The 17,219-nt window shown below is 40.5% G+C and overlaps 1 protein-coding gene across 2 annotated transcripts in view; it reads left to right on the top strand.

The window, feature by feature from the left end:
* The window catches only part of Mllt3 (MLLT3 super elongation complex subunit), a 258,608-nt gene that overhangs the window by 137,987 nt on the left and 103,402 nt on the right, over window positions 1-17,219 (top strand). For both annotated transcript variants that reach the window (XM_051164029.1, XM_051164038.1), the window contains exon 3: window positions 16,419-16,501. In XM_051164029.1, coding sequence (XP_051019986.1) covers window positions 16,419-16,501 — 83 coding nt within the window. The remainder of the gene's footprint in view (window positions 1-16,418; window positions 16,502-17,219) is intronic.

The following is a 17,219-nucleotide window of genomic DNA, read 5'->3' as shown; positions in this document are numbered from 1 at the left end:
GTGAGCCTCGCCTTTAACAGCTGAGCCATCTCTCAGCCCAAGTTGTTCTCGTTATCCTTTTACCCTTGTACTTATTTATTAATTATTGTGTGTGTTGTCTTTTTTTTAAATTTAAATAAGGCATGTGGATTTCAGAGCAATGAAATAATTGGATTACTCTGTTCTTGATATTTCTTTTGGGAAAAGCTGAGTCCTGTCTGATGCACTCAGCTTGAATTTTAGGCCTTGTCCTATAATGAAAACATAATTTTAGCATTTCAGGCTAGAAGGTCCCTTAGGTGACTTTCTGTTTATTCCTGGTAGGATAGCTCAAACAGTAAGCTTGTACCTTAATACTTAAATAATTGATGTGGAAAGATTGTGAGTTCAAGGCCAGGATAGCCTAAGTAGCTACATAGTTGAGAGCTGAAAGTCTTAAAATGGGGCTGAGGTGGGGTGTTGTTATTGATTTATTCCCTCTTAAGTCTTTCATTTTGTTCTTTTAAAAAAAATCACATTTGGTGATACTATAATAATTTTTAAAGATGAGATATGATAGATACTGATTTACATCCAGAATTTTAGATACACCAAGATAGGAAAGATGGTTTCTTCAGGGTTTCTAAATACAAATAGCCAAAACACTATGATCATATAATTCCTGATTGTTTCGTGGTTCTTCTTGCTGTAGGTAGCTTATTGTATATATGTGTAACAATATAAATGTACATGTAAAATAATAATAATAACAAAATAATTTTTATAATGAAGTAGTATTCGAAAAGGGCTTTTTAGTGGGTGATTATATAGAATACTGTGGTCATTAAAAATGAATGTATTAGAAAGGGATGTGAGTTTATAGCACTAGGGAAAAGAGTGATGCAAATCAGGTAATAAGGAATAAAAGGGCGGGAACGGGGAGAGGGAGAGGGAGGGAGAGGATGACTTGATTCTCTCCTCATGGTGACCATGTGAGACAGTCTCTAACTTTCAAAGCTGAACATGTCAGAAACACTGAAGGTTTAGGACCACAGACTACTGGTGCTTATACACCCAAGATGTCTGAGATAGTAAAATACTGAATTAAGATAAGAATTTCAAATGAACCATCTTTGCATGAGAAGAAACATCTGAACTCAGCATTGCTTATTTAATGCTAGAGTTTGGTAGCTTCATGCCATCTTAATCATAGATTTTTCCCCCCCTAAGTCTCCATTTTCCTTGCTGTGTTGGTGTATCTGCTGCCAGAGTTGTGTGTCCACAGAATGCTGGACAATGTATTAAGGTCAAATCTTTAACTGGGTTAGAAATTTTTAATCAATGGCACCATGTCTCTGTTCTCCCGTAGAAGCATATAAGCATGCTGATGAACTATTTCTGTATCAGCCCGTGTGGGGCTCCTGACTGTGATTCAGCCTTGGAGGCTGAGGGAGCCTTGTTCAAGGCCAGCCTTTAGTCACGCAGTAAGCCCTGGGCGAGCAGGCATTGCAATGAGGGCCCTTGCGTCAAGAAACAACCCAAAACACAACACTAGTATTTGGTAGGAATTCAACATTTACACAAAATAATTTTGTCTTTAAAATACGTGATACATTTATGGGTCTCCAAGGCCTTGTATTTTGCTGTGTGTGTTTGGAAGATTGAAATGTAGAGAGAGAGGCTGCATGACTCGCTTCAAGTTAGTCACGTGGGGGAGGAAGAGGTAGAGAAGCAGAAGCGCAAATTCAACCGTGCATACCTGGCCTCTCTGTAAAATTGAGCAGTTAGTGTCTTGTATTAAGGTGTGCTTTGTACACACAGGAGGTACCTCTAGGTTTCAGTTCTTCTTGACTTAATGAATAATTCAAATTCCAGACATACCATTGACTGACGAATGGAGCTTCTGGGTGTCATAAAGATTTTTCTTCTATTATATAAACATTGTTTTTTCTTAAATAGAAAAATAAGAGAGATTAGCAGAAAGAAGAAAATGCTTAAATTCTAAGTATCCAGCAGGGAGCGCTGGGCAAAGAGACCATTAATAAATATTTATTGATTGAAGGCCAGGAATTAGCTTCCTGACCTCAGAGGAAACTGCTTAAGTTGTAATAGTCTGTCTGTAAGAAGAGGTGGCTGGCAGGATTCTCCAGCCACTTATTTCCTTGATATGGATTTATGTGACATCAGCGATCTTTCAAGGACTTGGTGAAAGTGTTAAATAAATCAAACTTTTAATACTATATTCAAGGAAGAATTTATGTTAAAATTGCATCTTTAGATACTTTACTTCTTTTTGCCATGTAGGGAAAAATATGGTGTATTGACAGATTCATTTGCACTTGTTTAGTGGGAGAGAAAATGTACTTATTTATAAATAAATTATCATTATAAAATATTAAAATCTTCTTCCTGTTACATCAAGTTCTATTGCCAGGTTTTTACCTTTTCTGACCCCTGATTACAGTCAATGGAATCATGGTTTATCTACCAGCTAGTATTTGTTTATTAAAAAAAAAAAAATAACAGGGCTGGAGAGTTGGCTCAGTGCTTAAGAGCACTGGCTGCTCTTGTTGAGGACTCAGGTTTGATTCCCAGACGTGACAGCTCACAACCGTCTGTAACTCTAGTCCAAAGGGATGCCTCTTCGGTCCTCTGCAGGTATCAGGCATGTGCATGCTACACACACACACACACATACACACACACACACACACACACACGCATGCTCACACACATAAGATAATAAAATCAGTAAAACAAACAGATAAAAACCCAACACGATAACAGTAACAGTAACCATCTGGGCATGTGCATATTAGTTCATGTGACTAAGTTCACATAACCTTAGGTGATATCCGCACCCTGTTACAGTGTGTGCCTGTTCGGGAGTGAAACTAAATTTGACAGTAGGTTTTCAACATTGGAAATGAAAGCATTAAAAAAAAATTGTTTAACCCTCTTTATTATTGAAAAAAATCTCTCTTATTGTATATTAGTTGTATGAGTGTAGCTATTAAGTATACTGCTGGAATATGTGTATTTAATGCACTTCATCATATTTATCCCATTACTTTCTCTTGATTCCTTTCCCAAGCAACAATTTTTATAAAATACAAATCATACAAACTTTAAACAGGCTTGGGTTTTCTCTGTGTGATGACAATACCTCCAAGAAAAGTCATTCACATAATAAAAATTATTTTCTTTTGGAGCTTGCTCTATATTTCCCTCATTCATACAGTCAAGTGTGTGTTTCTGTTCTCTTAAGTTCTGTATGTAGAGACACGCTGTCAGCCATCCATGTGCCCCCTCTGAAGGGATGGGTTAGAACTGGTGGCAGGACACTTAACAAGCCAAAGGTCGTAACTGGTGGCTTTAGTCTGTATAAGCTCCCTTTCCCTTTACAGTCTCTATAAAAACATAAAGCTGGTGTCGAGGTTCATATTTCTATTAATATCTTACTTTTTTAAGTATGATGTGACAGCAGAGCTTGCACGTGCAGGTTTGCATGAAAGGTCCAAGAGCTCTATAGTGGGTGTGGGTTCCTGAGGTGACCAGGATTGCACTCATCTCTGGTCCGCGTTACAGTTTGTCATGGGACACACTCCTCAGTGGCAGTCGCTGTGCTCCACTGGCAGTGGAGAGCTTTCCCTTCAGAATTATACTGAGCTAGTAAAGGCTAGCAGCTTTTCCAGTTGTGGTCTTAATTATTGCCTTGTTTGAACTTTGCCTCTAAAATTTGGTTTGAGGTGCGTTCTTCTCTGTGGGTTTAAGACTCAGCCACCGGCAGGAGCTTTATCTAATCTTTGGTGAGATGTCCCATCTCTCTCAATAGGGCCTAACCTATTCATCAACCTATCTTTTATATGTGCAGTCAGGAATACTATTAAGATTGACTGCATTGTGGCAGGGTGCTTTGTATTTAAAAAGTAATAGAATAGGCTTCAATGTAATTAAGGACAGGGGTTACTACAAATGTAATATATAGTAAAATCACACCACTGAAGAGCTTTTTACATAATGCATTAAACCTAATGTGCAAACAGTTGATTTAATTTTCTTGTCTACCTCTCTAGAAGCATTGTGTTTCTCATAAGTGCTGCCAGCGTGTCCTGCTGTTCATTCTGTACTACTTGAGTTGATATGCTACTATAACTCAATTATATCAAGTCCTAAGGAATGAAATTTCAGTTTTGATTTACACATGTGAAATGGTGTCTCATTCAGCAGACTTAATCTAGCTCTGCAGTAAGAATAGGAATGAGAAAATAAAAATCTAATTTATAGATTTTCTTTCATCAGACAGCCTCTGTTTTTAAAAATCAGTATTATTTTAATGGTGTAATAAAAATAAAATTTGGCTCTGATTATGAAAAAGCCTTTACCAGAATTCACTTGAACCAGCTCAGAGGCTTGGGGCTGAATGTGCGGCTCAGTCCTCCAGTGCTCGTGTGGCATGCTTGTCTGCAGCTGGAGGTTCAGCCCCTAGAACTGTAAAACCAAACACAAAACTTGGTATGGTGGTGCATGCCTGGGATCCCAGTATGTGGGATGTGGAAGTGCAGGCGCATAAAGTCTCCCTTAGTTCCATAGTTCAAGGTCAGCCAGTGTAGGCTACCTGAGACCTTGTTCTCCATTCTCCACAAACAAACAAATGCACACACACACACACACACACACACACACACACACACACTCTGACACATACACACACACTGATACACAGACACACAAACACACGCAGAGACACACACACACACACAACCCCCCTTCCCCTCCACCCCCCCACCAACCAAAAACCCAATTCAAGTGTAATGCTGAATTCTTGTTTTGTTGTTTGTTTTATTTTGGTTTCCTGATTTGTGTTATAACAGATGTGATAATTAGCTGGTAGATGTTTATGCTTTATTGAAGCTACTAAAACACATTATACATTCCCTTCCAAGCTAGAAGTAGCCCATACAGTTTGTCTTTAGAATAATAAAACTTTGGATGCTGAGGCAGCCTCAGAAATGGAAGTTGGTTTTTTTGTAATGACAGAGTCCATAGCAAGGGTTTAAAAGGGACTTGGGACCAAGTCATGTCTCTTGATTTCCTGCTAATTTTTCTTTTACTATGGACTGGGTCTTGAGTTGAAATTGTGTTTCCATTTTCTAGTTTGTTCTGTTGCGGTATTTCAGCATTCCTGTTTTACAGTATACTTGAGGTGTTGGCTGAGAATGGGCTAGACTAATTACTACTATGTGTGTTTTAGGGTACCTTGGGGAAAGGTTTTAGGAAAGTCCAAAATATGTTTCCATGCTTTTCAGTTGGTATTTGATTAGTTTTAGATACCTGGGTATCAGAATTATGTCTGTGCTTTTAGAATTGGATGTTGTTTTTAAGTGTGAGGGAGCTATATGAGGTAGGGGAAATAGTGTCACTTTCACGTTATAAATGATGAAACAGAATGTGTCCTGTGAACGTCCAAGGTGGCTTTGTAACCCGGAGGTCCCTTTCTGCAGCTCTGGTGCTTGGCCACTAAGCCTTTGGCTATTTGTTGGTTCCACGCTCTTTCCCTCCCCTTCTCTCTCCCTCTTGCCATAGGCTTGTTGCTGAATCAGTTTCCCAGTCAGCCCTTGATTTAGGTGAGCAAATACCGGATCTTAGAGATGCCTGGGTAGTGTGCTGTAGCAGGCTTGCCTCCACCCAGGGTAGTGCTTCCTTTTATTCCACCCTCAATTTTAGTCTCAATATTCTGTCCTCCCCACTCCCGTGTTTATTTAGGACAACACTGTTCCCTGTGTATTGTTTGGATACCATTGTTTCTTGTTAAAAACTAAGAAAAGAGGTTTTAAGTTTTTTTCATTGTTTTTGTTTTGTTTTGTTTTTCCTGTCCTCTGACTCTGGTTGTTCCTGGAGCTTAAGCAGTCCTTCCACTTGGGTAAGCCACTCACTGCTGATGCTGTGCAGAGACCAAAAAAGTAGAGTCAGTAAGATGCTAAAAAGAAGTCTGGCTCCTCTTCACCCTTTCTGTAAGCCCAGGGCAGGTCTGATCCTTTCTTGGAAGCACTCTTCCCTATTGGAAAGAGAATAAAGCAAAAATTAATTGAGAAGGGGAAAGTTAGGTCGTTGCCCTTGTTGGCTCGTCCTCTTTTGGTGTTTCTATGAAGTTGGGCTGTGGTGGTCTCAGCTGTTTATTTTTGTTGGAAATGGGTTTTGTATTTGATTTATTATATTTGATTACTTCACAATGCACGGCTATGTCTATCGCCCGGGCACAGCTGGTAGCTCTCCTGTGTATGACACCGTTTTATTGTTCTCTGCCTTTGGAAAAGAAAAAAGCTTCAGAGTAAGGAACTGGATTGTGTGCTATGGAAGAGAATACTATTGTGCCGCCCTTAAAGGTAGCTCCGAAGACACTGTCTACTGATTTAAAGGGAAAGCTCCCTTTAGGTGGATGTTTTTTTTGTTTTGTTTTGTTTTGTTTTTGTTTTTGTTTTTTTGTTTGTTTGTTTTTTTAAAATAAGAACATATGCTTGAGAAAATCTAAACTCTTCTCTCCCAGGATTCCGAATGGTCCTCACTCTTGCACTCCCCTTCTGAAACATGCAGTTTCCCACTGTCATGGATGCTCTTCCCTGAGAGACAGCCCTTCACTTGTGATCTTTCATAGTCCTATACTGCACTTAAAATCACTACCTTTTTATGGCTAAAATTCTTCAGTCCAGGTGCTTTTTTTTTTTTTTTTAATACTTTTCAGGGACTCAGATACTTCAAGTTTGTCATGCAAACCTACATTATACCTATTTCTAGGAATTGTGTCTGCTTATCAAATCTTAAGAGGATTCATTGCCTTCTTGGGAGTTTGTAGCACTGGGAAATTTCAGGTGTGAGAGATGAGACTGAAATGATAGGCAAACCTGTGCAAACCTGTGCAAGCCTGTGCAAACCTGTGCAAACCTGTTTAGGGGTTACAAGATTGAACTGGGATGGATCAGAAGAGTTATAGTTAGACAAGAAGGAGGGACGAGCAAGCGGCCCTCCCCTGAGGGAGGAAAGTCCAGGCAGGAGATGAAGGAGCTGAGAGGTCATGCAAAGACGGGCTTTCACTGTGGTGCTTTGTGGGGGTCTGTGTATCGCCAGGCCAGCCAATGCCTTTGTCCTGTCTTTCTCTTAAACCTTACCCATGATCTCCTGAAAGAAGGACTGTGCTTCTGTGAACTCCCTTCTCATTGCCTCAGCCTGCTTTGCTGTTGCTGTTCTCTTGTTTCTTTGTTTCACTCCTTCCTATGTTCCCTGTGCATGTTTTATTTTTTTCTCTAGTCTTTCCCTAGCCTCAGAGCCATTCCCCCTCCTCAGGATAAGATGCAGCCTCATTTGTAGCGATATCTGGGCCACAGGTCTGGGTGAAATGCTGATGTCAGAAGAGTTTTTTATATCACAAACCCATAAGGTGTTGTTTAAAAGTTAGGACTCTTCATTGGCTTCTTATATACTTGATTAGAAAACAAAGAAGGAGCGCTGGAGAGATGGCTCAGTAGCTGTTCTTGCAGAGGACCTGGGTTGGATTCCCAGCACCCAAACGGGAGCTTACAACCATATGTAACTCCAGTGTCAGAGATCCGACACCCTCCTCCGCACTTGGTGGGCACCAGGCACATACATGGAACACACACACACACACATACATACATACATACATTTAAAAACCTTACATACATAAAATATATACTTTTAATTTTAGGATTAAATTTGAAGAAGTGGCAGAGAAGATCTGTATTTTAGACAGACAGCTTTCCAAGTGTTGTGACAGTGGGGACATTTTTCAGTTGCTTCCTTGGAGGATCATTCTCCATGTACCAAATGTTGCATTTTCAGACACACCTGGAATGTAACTATTTTGGTAGAGATTTTGATTTTTTTTTCTTCTCTTCCCCAACCTCCTTATCTTATCTTATCTTTTCTTTTCTTTTCTTTTTTTTTTTTTTAGAGGAGAAGAGAGGACAGGAGGGGTGGCTGTGTGGGGAGGGGAGGAGAGGAAAGGGGAGGGGAGAATCTCCATGCTTGGCCTACCCTGCCCTCTAACTCACTGTTCTCCTGCCACAATCTCCCAAGCGACAGTCATCCATGGGATAAAAAAGAATTTTTTTATCTAAATAATTCTCCGTAATAATTAGGTTTGTCTCTAGTATGAACTTTATAAAGATGTAGTTTTGCCTTTCCCCATTCAATTAGCCTGGAAATGTATTTCCGTTGGGCTAATTGTTTAAAATTTTAATAGCAATTTCATGTGCTTACGGAGGAAATGGAGGCCAAGTTGCCAGGAGAAGGATCAACATCAGCTTGAAGGATTGTTGAATATTCCCTAAAAGTTCATATTGTTTTCTAGTTTGGGACAATTTTTGTTTTGCTGGTTCATTTGTCACAGTAAGTTCCTTTAAGCACTTGTTTTGAAGGAAGTCCTGTTTTAAGATTGTGATTGTATTTTCTTACATGAAATATCTTGACTTAGCTTTAGCTACCTGGGTTTGGCTAACTGAGACAGAATTCTTTATAAAAGGCTGGAGTTGTCTTTCAGTTGATAGACTGCTTGCCCAACATACACAAAGCCCCAAGTAAGGTCCCTAGCACCATGTAAGCCATGACTAAAACAAAAGGTAGGAAACAAAAAGTTTATAGCGAAATTCTCTCTTGGAGATTGTATCAGTTACTTTTCTGTTGCTGTGATAAAAATACCATGACCATAGCAGAAAGAGGTTACTTGCACCTCATGATTCCAGAGGGAGAGTGACTTGACAGTGGATGGCTGGAGAGATCTGAGAGATCACATCCTACCCACACACAGGAAGCAGAGAGAGCAGGAAGTGGGGAGAGGCTATAAACTCTCAAAGCCATCAGTGACATAGCTCCTCAGGCAAGGTTAAACCCCCTAAAGGTTCTGTAACTTCTCCAAAGGACTTGAACCCAAGTGTTCAAGTCCATGTCTTATGGGGGACGTTCACCATAGAAATCAGAACACACAGGACAGCTAAAAGGTATTCTGAACATGTACAACGTGACTCTAAGTTACCAGCAAGTGTAGCCATGTAAAAGTGTTACAATTTGACCAACTTAGAGTGGGAACCCTTAGGTTAGATCTAGGGCTATCCTGCAACAGTGTGACACCATGACACAAGTGACCTTTCTTTTACATGTATAATTTATGCTTCCCCCTTCCCCCAAGCTTTCTCTGTATTATTTTGCTCTACCATTTTCAGAATGTCTGCTTATACCATCTTACTTATCTTTGTAATACTCTGCTTGCTATCTTGGCCTTGTTTCTCTTCTTTCTAACGTAAGCGTCAAACTCGGCTGAGTTTCATGAATGAAAGGCTGTGCCTTGGGTATAGATTGATGGTGGCAGTTGCATCAGGGTGAACTAACTTGGAACAACAAGGAATATAGGAGAATCCAGAAAAGCAAAGTTACCATGTGGGTTCACAGTATTAGCAGCTGCTTCTCTGCAGACAGTGTGGTGAGAGTTGGGTCTCATGATGAATCTGAAAGGCATAGACTCACAGTGCCCTGCCGCCTCTACTCCAGTCAATTACCTGTTGAGTTGTGTTCACACAGTTATTTGTTACACTTGGAAATGATTCTGCTTTAGAATCACATTTAAGCTTTTTAAATGGGCAAGAGGCTGAGCCCCATTTCTCAATTGGGTTATTTGGTTTGGTGGTGTTTAATTTCTTGAGTTCTTTATATATTTTAGATATTAGACCTTTGTCAGATGTAGGGTTGGTGAAGATCTTTTCCTCGTCTGTAGGCTGTCGCTTTGTTCTGTTGACAGTGTCTCCTGCCTTACAGAAGCTTCTCTGCCTCATGAGGTCCCATTTATTAATTGTTGACCTGAAGGCTTGGGCTGTTGGTGGTGTTCTGTTCAGGAAGTTGTCTCCTGTGCCAATGTGTTCCAGGCTCTTCCCCACTTTTTCTTCTAACTGACTTAGTGTCTCTGTTTTTATGTTGAGGTCTTTAATTCACTTGGATTTGAGTTTTGTGCATGGTGACAAGTATGGGTCCAATTGCATTTTTCTACATGTAGACATCCAGTTAGACCAGCACTATTTGTTGAATAAGATATCCTTTTTCCATTGAATAGATTGCAGTAAACATTGAACCCCTACCCAGATTTAGCCAAGGGACAGGACATTCTCTACAGATGAATGAAGAGTAGGGACTGACTTTCACACGAACTCTAGTACCCCATATTTGACCACGTCCCCTTGATGGGGAGGCCCAATGGCACTCAGAGGAAGGATAGCAGGCTACCAAGAAGGGACTTTATACACTATGAGCATATACAGGGGGAAGAGGTCCCCCTCAGTCACAGTCATAGGGGAGGGGAGTAAGGGGAAAGCAGGAGGGAGGGAAGAATGGGAGGATACAAGGGAGGGGATAACAATTGAGATGTAATATGAATGAATTAATAAATAAATAAATTTTAAAAAATAATAAAATGGGCAAGGTGAAAAACTGTGCAACACAAAGATTTTCTGGATGTTCTTCTCTACTCCCCTTTTCAGGGAGAAGGACACATAATAAAAACAAAGGAAGAAAATACTGTTTGTTTGGAAACAGGAAAGATAGAAGTAGTACTGAATGTGTGTGTGTGAGTGTGTGAGTGTGAGTATGTGTGTGAGAGTGTGTATGTGTTTGATTCATGCACACTTGTGAGTACGTGTCCATGTTTGCTTATGAAAACAAAATCAAAACCCAACTGTTGATTTTTTTGTTGTTTTTAGAATGTCATACTGTACAGCCATAGGCCATGTTTAGGGACCGTGTGGTAAGCTACCCCGTGATGCTCAGACTCTCAGACATTGACTCTAGACTTTCAGACGCTGGTACAAGACCATTTAGGACAATGAACTGGACTGTGCAGGACCCTGGGTGCTCCATTTCTGGGCACTCTGATGTGGTGGAACCGAAGCGGGAAGGGAGGGAGTCCAAAAATGCTCAAGCTGGAAGCAACAATTGGCACGAAATGGTGGTACCAACCAGTCTGTATTTAAGGAGACTGCTATGTTTCCTTCCTGAAGGGCTGTATGCAGTAAATAAAGTAAAACCAATAATTATCAATGGGCACCCAGGCCACGCTTGTTGTAGAAGTATTCAGACCAGCATAAATCATAGCGTCTAAGCAAATAGTCTAGAGAACACTCTGCAGGGGAATCTACCATCTGCTTTCTTGAGAAATAGTGAGAAAACTGTTGCTTCATAGTGTCTTTAGAGCTTAAATGGAGGGCTTTTGGATTTGCTAAAGGATTTTTATGGGACTCCTTTGTTAGAAAAAAATGGGTCCAATTATTGGATGAATTAAATTAATTTTTTGTACATATAATTTGTTGTGTGTGACCATCAGTTTGCTTATTCATCTATGAAACTTTATTTTTCTGTACGAAGTGGATCTCTTTTTCAAACTTTTTTCTAAATGAGAATAGTAAAATTTCACTATGACTTTACATGTTAATAAGTATGGATTTCCCTTATTCTTTTTCCCTTTTTTATTAAATATTTTTACAGATACATCTATATTATTACACATATATACAATAAACTATCTATAGCAAGAAGAACCACAAAACAATCAGGAATTACATAAATGTTGCATTCATACATTCATAGTGTTTTGGTTATTTGTATTTCAGGATTTCTCTTATTCTTAGTTAATGAAATCATGGCCTCTTTCCCCCCTATGTGTTTTTCTTCCTCTTATGATTTTTCAAGGTCAAAATTAAATAGGCTAATGGTCACTGTGTATAGTTAGCATCATACCTTACACGTTAGTATCTGTGTTGAACCTGTGTTTATTTTATTTTTATTTTTATTTTTTGGCTTTTTTTTTTTTTTCAAGACAGGGTTTCTCTGTGTGTAGCCCTGGCTGTCCTGGACTCTCTCTTTAGATCATGCTAACCTCAAACACACAGTGATCCGCCAGCTCTGCCTCCCTACTGCTGGGATTAAAGGCATGTGCCATCATGCCCAGCTCTGTGCCTACATTGTTTATTATTGCCGCTGTTGTTGTTATTATTTCAAATATTAGATTCTCATTGACTTCTCCCAGGCCCTCCCTTCACCTCCCCTTTCCCCCAGCTCCACTCCTCCGTTTCACTTCAGAAAAGGGCAGGCCTCCCAGGGGATTCAAGCAGACATTGTCTACTGCTTTGAAGAGCTGTTTTGGGAAATATCTACTCCCACCGGCTGCATTTCTTCAAGTCTAATTCTGATTCTTTTATAGAACTAGCTCAGAAATTTAAGTTTAGGATTCTAACATGCTAGAATGCGGCAAGTCCCCTGTTTATCAGAAGAGCGCTATATAACTCATATTTGTATAACTTTTTTTTTTCGTCATATGTATAATGTTCTGAGCTAGGGAGATAGCCTTGGTGGACAAGGGCTTGCAATACAAGCAAGGGGACCTGCATTCCATCTCTAGAACCAGTGTTAAAACCAATGCAATCCCAGCTATGGGGTTTGCTGTCATAGCCTTAGTCTATGAGCACCGGGCCAGTGAGAATCCGTGTCTCAAAAACAAGGCACATGGCTGAGCACAATGGCACATGTGAGGCAGAGGCAGGAAGATCTCCATGAGTTCAAGGCCAGCCTGGACTTTGTAGAGAGTTACAGGCAGCCAGATTTCTGTAGTGAGACCCTGTCTCGAAAAACCAAAACCAGACAAAGCAAAGGTGTTTGAGGGGGAAATGACAGCCGAAGTTGACCTCAGGCTTCCGTAGTTACATGCATGTATACCTGCATGAGCATACCCAGGCGTACACCTGCACACATATACCCTGTTTTAATTTATATCTTTAAAACATTTTTTGAACACATTTTATTAAGTGTGTGTGTGTGTGTGCGCGCGTGTGTGCGTGTGTGCGTGTGTACATTCACACATGTGTGGAAGTCAGAGGAAAGCATGGGGAAGTTGGTTCTCCTGTCCCTTGTCTGTGTTTTTTGGGGTTGAACTCAGGTCTTCCAGTTTGGTGGCAAGTGCCTTTGCTGGCTGGGCCACCTCGCTGGCCATTTTGTTTACTTCTAACTAAGACTCTGAGGTGCTGTATAGACACTGTTGTAAATGAAAATTTTACATTTAAAATAATTGAGGTATAAGTTAATAAATATTTTCTTATGGAAACAGACTTACACAGAATATTAATACACAGAAGATCACTTCCTTTAGGAGGCTGAAAAAAAAAAATCCCAAGATTTCCAACTGGAAGATGTGCCCACTAACAGCTGTTTCCTATAATTGGAGCAATTTGCATGCAGAATAGAGAAAATGAATTATACAAAAGGGTGCATCGAGGAGCAGCTATAACTCCCTGGTGGGTCCAGCAGCTCACAAGATAAACTTCCTTCACATGACACTGGCACAATTAATCCTGAGCAACCTGGACACCAGCGCTGCTGTCTAAAAATATTTTCATTAATGCTTTGAGGATTTCATACAATAAAGCTGCTGTTTTTCAAGCATGCCACAGCTTAGAAATGCCATGAGTGTGGAGTGCTGTCAGCCACCAGCCCACTGGGTGGGGCTCTGTGTTCACCCCAGTGTTCAGGTCATTTGAATATTCATGAGGGTTGGCAGGTGGTCAGTGGATAAGTGACTGCCACTACTCTGAATCCTTTTGCTCTTCCTTTTTATTTAAATTAAAGAGACATACATGATAACGTGAGGTGCTTCATTCTTGACTTTTTCTGATGTCATTTTTTGGGGGAATTTTTCATCAGGTGAGCTAAAGGAGATAGTTGGACATTAAAATCTTGCCTTCGGCTGGAGTTGCTGGTTCATGCCTGTCTATAATCCTTGTACTCAGGAGACTGAGGCAGGAGGATTAAGATTTCCAAGCCAGCCCGAGCTACACAATGGGACACTGTAAAGTAAAAACGAAACAAACCCTTGTTGGTAGCGCACTTCTCTGTAACCATATTTCTATCTGTGCCGTGTGTAGCCAGTATTCCCGTATATCGTCAACATTCTTAAAAACAAAACACATCACGTTTATAGTGTTCCCTGCGTGCACTCACCTTGCACACTGAAGCTATGCTTGCAAGTGTGTAGATGACTTTGTTTCTTTGTTTGTTTTGTTTTCTCTGTTAAAGGGAAAGGAAGCAGACACTGTCAAGAGCTCTCTAGCCCAAATATACATGTGTCATCTTGGCTCATTCAAGCTGTAGTGATGGAGTACAATGGACCTGGCAGCTTAGAAACAGGAGATAGTTATTTCTCCTGCTATCATGTGCAGGTTCTGATCTGAGGATCCTATTTAGGATTGTTGACTGGCTTCTGGCTATGGCCTCAAGTAGTGGAAGACATCAAAGAGATCTTGGGATGACAACAATGCTGCCGCCGCCACTGCCTACTGCTACTATTTCTTCTACTACTACTTCTTCTTCCTCTTCTTCCTTCTCTTTCTTTTCCTCCTCCTCCTCTTCCTCCCTCCTCCTCCTCTTTCACATCTTCTTCCTCCTCCTTTACCTCCTCCTCCTTTTTCTTTCTCTTCTACTTCTTTGAGAATTTTGCATAATGAGTTGAATTTTGACCATTTTCATCTCCTCCTCCAGTTCCTACCTGCTCCACCATGCCTTGCCTTCCAATTTTGTGTTCCCCCACTTTCCCCCATCCTTCAAATCCAATATATGCTGCCCGATATCCATGGATCTCTCATTGGAACACGGATGACCTGCTAGTGGCAACATTCCCAACAGTTGTCAACTGTCGATAGCTCCTCAGTTAGGGGTGAGGTTCCATACCCATTACATACTGGGGTTTGGTCTGGCTTGAGTGTAGACAAGGCTTGTCACTGCTGTTGCGTGTTCATCTATGTAGCTGCTGTCCAGAGGGTGCTGTTTCTCTGTGTTCATTCACTGTCACTGGCTCTTGTAGTCTTTTTTGCCCCATCTTCTGCAATGCTCTCAAGCCGTAGGAGGAGAGGGTACAGTGCAGATGTTCCATTTAGGGCTGAGCATTCCACGCCTTGGCCATTGTGGGTCTCTGTGTTAATTGCTATCTACTGCACACTGAAGCTTCTCTGAGGGTTGAAAATGCAACATAAACTCATTCATGAAGGTTTCACCTTCTTAATCACCCCTCAAAGGACTCATGTGATGCTATTTAACATCAGGGATTAGAATGTCAACATGTGAATTTGGGGGGACACATACATTCAGCATATAGCAGTCACTGTGTTCACTCTTCAGACTGTTCAGAAGAGGATTCCGGGATTCAGAGAAGTAGTATGGAGTTTGAACTTTAGGTAGATATTAGGAGGTACTTTGTGGTTCAGAAAAACTTTGTGAAGAAATCGAGATTTAAATGAGTAAGGGAGAATTGAGCATAGGTGGGAAGTGCTAGGCATGTTTGAGGGGAACTATAGTCCGAAGGAAGCACAGGAGTTGTGTGGGGGGAACACAGTGGCCAAGCCTGGAAAGGTGACCTGGGCTGCTGCTGAGGACTCAGGGTACTGGGGTATGCATCTTGCCATTCAGCATACCCGGTTTCAATTTATCAACACTAGGAATCCAGGATGCTTGCTGTACTTTATGTGTGTTTGCCTGAGGGAACATGTGTACCGCATGCGTGCAGGAGCCCACAGGGCTTAGGAGAGGCAACAAATCCTTGGGAACTGGGGGTCGGCGCAGTTGTGAGATGCCATGTGGATGTTGGATACTGAACTTCACTCTGTTGCAAGAGCACATGCTCCTAACTTCCTAGCCACCTCTCCATCCCACAACACTCAACGGGAATAAATTCAGTTGGCTTGTGATTGATTTTGACGTAGTAGATTTAGATGAATGGAATTTTGTTCCCAAGGTCTCTAATTCTCCAAGACCTTGCTTTAATTTTGTTTTATTCTAAGAAATAAGAAGGTCTTATATTCTTGTTATTTGTTATGTGTTGTGGAAGGACCTCATTAAATCTTATTTTTGTGGCATCAGAAAGAGACAATGAATCTTGCCCATGAGAAGTGCTAGAACCTGGGCTTCGGGTCTGCTTAGGAAGGAAACCAAACAGGACCCCTGACCATAAAAGTACTTTCTCTGCTATGTCACAAGTGTAATTTTGCTGCTGTTATGAATTGGGGACCCCTGTGAAAGGGTCATTCAACCCGCAAAGGTGTCATGACCCACAGGTAGAGAACCACTATTTTAAATTCATTTGATCTTCCATCCCAGGCCCTATTCTGTTTCTGAGCATAATAATTAAGGCCCTTACAATGACCACGAGGTTGACTGTAATGAGCTGTACTCCACCCATAGGTAGGAAAAATATTGTTATGGGTCCCAGAGGAGAAGAAATAAAGAAGCAACCAGAGACTCAGTTGTGAATTGGGCAATGGGGGTGAAAATTGGGCATGATCTTGATGACAGGATGTTTGTTTTTGACATCTTTCTGTCTGTTATTCTCATCCTTTCTGTTTTCTTTTTTAATGTTGCAGTGTGCAAAGACCCACCTTACAAAGTAGAAGAGTCTGGGTATGCTGGTTTCATATTGCCAATCGAGGTTTATTTTAAAAACAAGGTATGTAATATTTACCCCTCAATCTTTCAGATGGTCCTTTGTTAACCAATTGGTGTTTAAAAGAATTCATTAATAAACACTTCTAGCACTATATAATGTTAAAACTTAACTTCTTGGAAATTTGATTATCACAACTCTTAGTCATAGAAGAAGTGGCTATAAAAAGATAATTTCAATCATATCAAGTCAGGTTATATAAAATTCACTAAATATTTCTTTGAAGAGTGATTACTATTCTGGAAAAGATGGAGACATTAGGAATGAGAAATTGGTTTTTCCAGGAAATGATTTTATTCTCGCTTTCATATCACTAGAATTTTTCAGAATTACAGAAATAATTCTATGTTATCTTAGCTGATGAGCAATTGTGGCCAATATATAAAACTATTCCAGCCTAGGTATTATGGGCTCTCCTGCGTTTAAGACATGTCATCACTGTGCCTGGGGCAGAATATACAAAATCCATGACGACATGGGTGACTGCTAAATGTCTCTGGGGCTTCTCTTATTTGTGACATGGAAAGGCAGGAGTATCCACCTCAGGATGTGATCAGAAGGAATCTATCTATATAAGGATGAGGTGTGGACTATTTGGAACATTGTCTCCTTTATAAGTAAACATGGACTTCTTTTCAGCATTACTTTTATAAACATGATAGACTATTGTCTTTTTATCTTAGTGCTATACATCTTGGAAGCAAGAAGATATCAAATTGGC

Source organism: Acomys russatus, chromosome 2 (assembly GCF_903995435.1).
Source record: "Acomys russatus chromosome 2, mAcoRus1.1, whole genome shotgun sequence".
Lineage (NCBI taxonomy): Eukaryota > Metazoa > Chordata > Mammalia > Rodentia > Muridae > Acomys > Acomys russatus.
The sequence above is the reverse complement of the archived record's forward strand: the minus strand, read 5'-3'. Positions and strand labels throughout refer to the sequence as shown.